Source organism: Lactuca saligna, chromosome 9 (genome assembly GCF_052625555.1).
Source record: "Lactuca saligna cultivar CGN05327 chromosome 9, ASM5262555v1, whole genome shotgun sequence".
NCBI classification, from domain to species: Eukaryota; Viridiplantae; Streptophyta; class Magnoliopsida; order Asterales; family Asteraceae; genus Lactuca; species Lactuca saligna.
This window is the reverse complement of record NC_136425.1, coordinates 7,719,709-7,725,280: the sequence shown is the minus strand read 5'-3', so window position 1 is coordinate 7,725,280 and position 5,572 is coordinate 7,719,709. Positions and strand designations below refer to the sequence as shown.

Here is a 5,572-nt window from a genome sequence, read left to right as displayed (position 1 = left end):
TGATGTTAAAAATGCGTTCCTACATGGTAATCTTCAAGAAACAGTCTATATGCATCAGCCTCCGGGTTTATGTGATTCTTCTCGTCCTGACTATGTTTATCTGCTTCAGCGGTCCTTATATGGTCTCAAGCAAGCACCGCGTGCATGGTTTCAACGGTTTGCCACCTTTATTTCTCGCATTGGTTTTGTTCACAGTAGATGTGACTCCTCTTTATTTATTTATCGAGATGGTACTCACGTGGCATATCTGTTACTATATGTGGATGATATTGTCCTAACAGGCTCATCGACTTAGCTTCTGTCTCACATTACTTTATTTCTCGCATTGGTTTAGATAATTTGATACTTTGGGGTTTTTGTGAAATGTGTTAATGAGAATTATGTGATTTTAGAATAAAAAAATTTGTTTGAAAATTTACGGTGTTAGAATGCCAAAATCTCTTCTTTTAGAAAGTTAACTTTTAGTCTGTAGGAAAGTTGGAAGCACCTAAAAAGTCTAATGAAACTCATTAAATTACTAAGAGATCACTTGCCCAATAAAATAACCTTGTTAGTATCTTGTACATATGAAATGGTATGACCATGTCGAAGGAGATTGATTCCGTGAGGCACATTAACTAAAACTAAAGATTGGCCCGATTTTTGTCGTCTCATAATCCATTTACTCCACTTCAATCAAAACCTTTATTTTCCCATTAATTCAGTCAAGAGGGCTCTATTTTAAGGAGTTGAAAACCTTATTAAAGTATGATATGAAAAACATGACTTTATTCCTACTTATTTTAACCTAATTGAACACATCATTAACAATAATATGACTGCCAAGAATGCTTTAATGTTCAATGTATCTTGATTGCTCCTTGCTAATAACCAAACCAATAATATTTTTTAGGTGAGATATTAAAATTTTAGGCACAGTTTTGTATAAGCACCCAATGGGACTGATAGACCTATAATCAATCATAAAGGGATAGAGGGTCATTAGCTTTAGGAAGGTGGAAAATAAATGTGACTAATGAATTAATTAAACTAACAAACACTTGAATTAGCTGGGTCCATTTTCCTGTAATAGGAGTCTAACGGTTGAGATGAAGTATTCCATAAAGAAGGTCCAAGGATGAGAATTTGATGTGGATTGTCTATGTGCGATTTAGCATTAAGTTGGGTCAAATGTGTCTTAAAAGTTACATCCGGCACATGAGACAAGATTTTATAAAGACTGAGACTAAAATGGACAAGGTATAAAGCAAAATATTTACAGACTTCCCCTTTGAAATCAGACCCAAAGGTTGTACCACTATTTTTGTAATCAGTCCAAAAGTTTGTACCAAAAGGAAAACCCAATATCTATTTTCAAAATATGTAAAATAATAAACCGCAAGAAACATAATTAAGAAGCGATAGTATGCAAAAAAGTCAATTCTTAGTAGACTCGAGAAAATAGTCAAACTTCCATATCCATATCTTTGAGCGTTGACTTCTATAAGTCGAACAAGTACAAACCACTGGGCCACAGTGCACACCGTCTATTGCTCCATTTCTTATGAAAATAAGAGCAATATTTATTTTGGAAATACTTAATATCGCACATTATATATGCATTTATTTTACTTTGTTAATCAGAACACTTTCAATCCACACTCATATTTCTGCAAGAAAAGATCCATGCAACAGTTTTTGTTTGAAAAAAACTATGTGTTATTTATTTAATTATATGATCCCAGGCTTACAAATTTTCACTTCTTGTTTTTGGCAGTGTCATAATCAAGAAGATCCTCTAACACATTATCATCCAAGCATTCAAATTCAATTACTTCTCTGTTGGACGACGAAGAGGTGGCAGCCCTGGTGGAAGCACTGTAAGCAGCAGCAGAAAATGTCGGAGGGTATTCCGCCGGAAAGTTCAGAACTGCCATGTGACCCCTCATATCGAAAGCTGCTCGATCATAAGCTCTGGCCGCCTCCTCCGCCGTGGCAAAAGTCCCCAGCCAGACCCTAACACCTTGCTTGTTAGGATCACGGATCTCCGCCGCATACTTCCCCCATGGACGACGCCTGACACCCCTGTACCTGACCTCATCTCCTCCACCACCACCACCCTCCTTACCATGATCTTTAGCACCACCGCCGCCATGATTCATTCTTGATGGTTTTGTTGATCTGTAGGTGATTAAAGAGGCTCCTGTCGCATTTATAGGTGCACGAAAAGGCTTCATCGATTTGAAAAGGACTGAAAAGGTTAAAAGGTACCTGAAATTGGAATTTGTAAAGCAATTTGTGGTCCAAAATAGTGTCGAATCTAATAGGTTGAGGTGGGTATATATATATATAGGCTGAGGTACAAGAAGCAGAAAGAAAAGTCTTCTGGTTTTCTTTGAATTTGTAAAGAAATGGGGAAATAGGAACGTGGTTATTGGAATTTGGAAGCACCGATTCGCTTTCTGGCTATAGAAAGATTTGTCTTTGTGCATCTTCTTATATATATATATATAAGAGATATGCTGCATATATGAATGTAGCTGTGAATATATATACAGTATACTCTATATAGAAAGCGAAAGCCTCAGAAAAAGACTGGATTCAATGGTTAATCCCGACCAATAAGAATTGATGGGCCACCATTTTTGGGAGCAACACTTTCAGTCCCTCTACAATCAATAGATGGCAGAGAATAACCTGATGTATAAATACGTAAGGATGGATCTAAATTGAGACTAGTATTTCATATTCTAATTATATTCTTATAAGGACAAACATATATAACTTTTTTATTCACTCGCTTTAGTATGATTGGGTGTAATAAAATATACAAAGAGTGATGAAGATGATTAAGGACCACTAATTTTCAATTAGTAATACAAACGATGCCGGGGGGACTGATTTTCAACTAATTAATGAATAATTATGTTTATTGTGCGTTTGATTTTGATTAAGTCATGTAAGTGAGGTAACGAATGTGTGAGCTTGTGCTGCTTCATTACGTAATCCACACATACGTTGTTATTACGACGTAATCAGCCATTAATTTTTTTAAATAGATTTATTAGAACTTTGTCAATATAACTTTTCAACTTATATACTCCTGATGTCATGGGGTTATGTCATTAACTATTTAATCTAGCGTTAATTTAAAAATAATAAAATAGGATGCGTTTTATATTAACATTTGAACATTTAGCAAGAAATTCACCGTTTCGTAAAATGTCATTATACAAAAAATAGAGTAAATTACACGAATGGTCCCTATGGTTTAAGGTAATTTGCATGTTTGGTCCCTAACTTATTTTTTTAACTCGGAAGGTTCCTACTGTTTGTTTTTGTTACAGGTTTGGTCCCTATCTTACCTAAAAAAACTATTTTGTCATTGGTTTTTTAAAATATTTAAATAAACACACTACAACCCCAACCCCCCTTACCTTACCTTACCTATCTCATAATTTTTTCCTATTTAAATAATAGTCTTTTTAGATAAGACAGGGACCAATCGTGTAACAAAAACAAACAATAGGGACCAAGCGCGAAACAAAAACAAACAACAAGGATTTTCCGAATTAAAAAAATAAGTTAGGGATCAAACGTGCAAATTACCCCAAACCACAGGGACCGTTCGTGTAATTTACTCCAAAAAATATCATTTCGTAGAAAATATTCTAAAAAAGTTAGTTTTACAAAAGCTAATATTATAAAATTAGTGGTTTTTTTTCTTAATATGTGATCATTTCGTGTAATCACACTTCATATTGTGGTATTTATGTGAGTAGCCTTTAACGATGATTTAATCTTGTCCTTTTCAGTGGTAAATTATTAATTATATATGTGCAAAAAGTTGTTTTGATCGAATAAACTAATAAAAATATTATTCCTTATAAAATGGATATGGACCATTTATGTAATTTTACTATTATATGATGACTACTCCATTTATGTAATTTTACTACTATATGATTACTACTTCAGTATTTTAGTTTTGCACTATTATATATGGGCAATTTTACTATTAAAAGGTTATAGTGTATGTTTGTAATTCTAAAAAAAATTATAAAAATATATATTTATTATGAGAAAATGATATAGAGATATTACACACCGTGACATCATATATATATATATATATATATATATATATATATATATATATATATATATATATATATATATATATATATATATATATATATGTGTGTCTAATTAATATTGATTTTTATAAATATATGTAGAGCCCAAGAATGTTTTTTCGAAAAAATCCTTGTGGAGAGAAGGAAAACTCAAACAAATATAATCACTTATAAGATCTTATCATATAGATGTAGGATACACTAACACTTCCTTTCAAAATCAGAAGTTTGATGAAGATATAGAAGGATGTGCTGAGCCACGGGGGTGCAGGACCCTAGCTCCGATACCATGTTATATGTGAATCCCAAGTTTGTCTTGCAAAAAGAGCATTTTTGTGGAGAGAAGTAGAGCTCCAACATATATAGTAACTTATAAAACTGTATCGCACCAATGTTGGATACAATAACAGTCTTTACTAACGATATGTGTCACATGAGAGATCACGTGAAGCATGCCTATTAACCCCCTTCACCCTCAAACAAATTGTGGGGTTAGGACCAACTAGAAGCATGTCTCGAAAGAACTCGAATAACGGTTCTCATAAACTTTTTGTGAAAATTTCAGAATGTTGAAGGTAAGACGGTACAAACTGTGTAGATAGCTTGCGAGATGACATAAATTTCTGCACATAATGATAGCCAGTATCGTTGTGTTTTCCTAGTATGTGAGTAATTAGGTTTTGATGAGGAAAATTGGGTTGCTGTCACGTAGCAAACTCATTCATTGGGGAGAAATTAATTAGAGATCCCTTAATAAATAAGTAGTCCAAACAAGTTTAAACACCCAACAATGGATGGTTCTATATAGTCTTTTAGATTAATTTGAAAAGAACTTGAAATAAAACTATGCACAATACGTCCCATACATATTAAATATTTTAACAACAAAAAATAGTTATTAAAGAGAATATAATGGCATTCTATTGATACAAAAAACAAAATAAATGTGAAATATTATTTCAAATAGAGTAACATAAGATTTGTAACATTCAATTTCATGATGTTTTTTATTTCGGGGTAACGGACATAATTTAATCAAGTAAAGGTCTCGAGCTTCAAAGGATAAAGTTTGGACCTTATTCGATGTTGATATAATAGGTTAATTGATCTAAGCCCCTGATTTGTGTTTTAGAGCCAAAAGGGGTAAAATGGGGAAAAAGTGTTAGTTTGAACTTTTTGCATGTATTAATGAATTAAGTTTTGTATGCATTGAGTCAAAAGTAACTGGATAGAAATTATGGGGCATGTTAATACCTTTGCGTGCATTTAAAGATCACTGAAAATGAGTCTAAAATGAAAAAGTTATGATTGTCTGAAGTTGGAATGGAATGTGAGAAAAAGCGTCGCCACAACATTGTAAGAAGGTTACCATGACACAATGAGCTGTATAGCCGAAGCCCATAAAATTAGAGTTTACCCCGTATTTAAAGCCCCTGCCTCCATGTTTTAGGTTATTT

The 5,572-nt window shown here is 33.2% G+C and overlaps 1 protein-coding gene across 1 annotated transcript; it reads right to left on the bottom strand.

Annotated features, from left to right (window-relative positions):
* Positions 1-1,462: 1,462 nt before the first annotated feature.
* On the bottom strand, positions 1,463-2,447 carry LOC145017149 (ethylene-responsive transcription factor 14-like). Its single transcript, XM_078975224.1, has one exon. The coding sequence runs from the start codon at positions 2,214-2,216 to the stop codon at positions 1,737-1,739; it is 480 nt and encodes a 159-aa protein (XP_078831350.1). The 5' UTR covers positions 2,217-2,447; the 3' UTR covers positions 1,463-1,736.
* Positions 2,448-5,572: the final 3,125 nt, after the last annotated feature.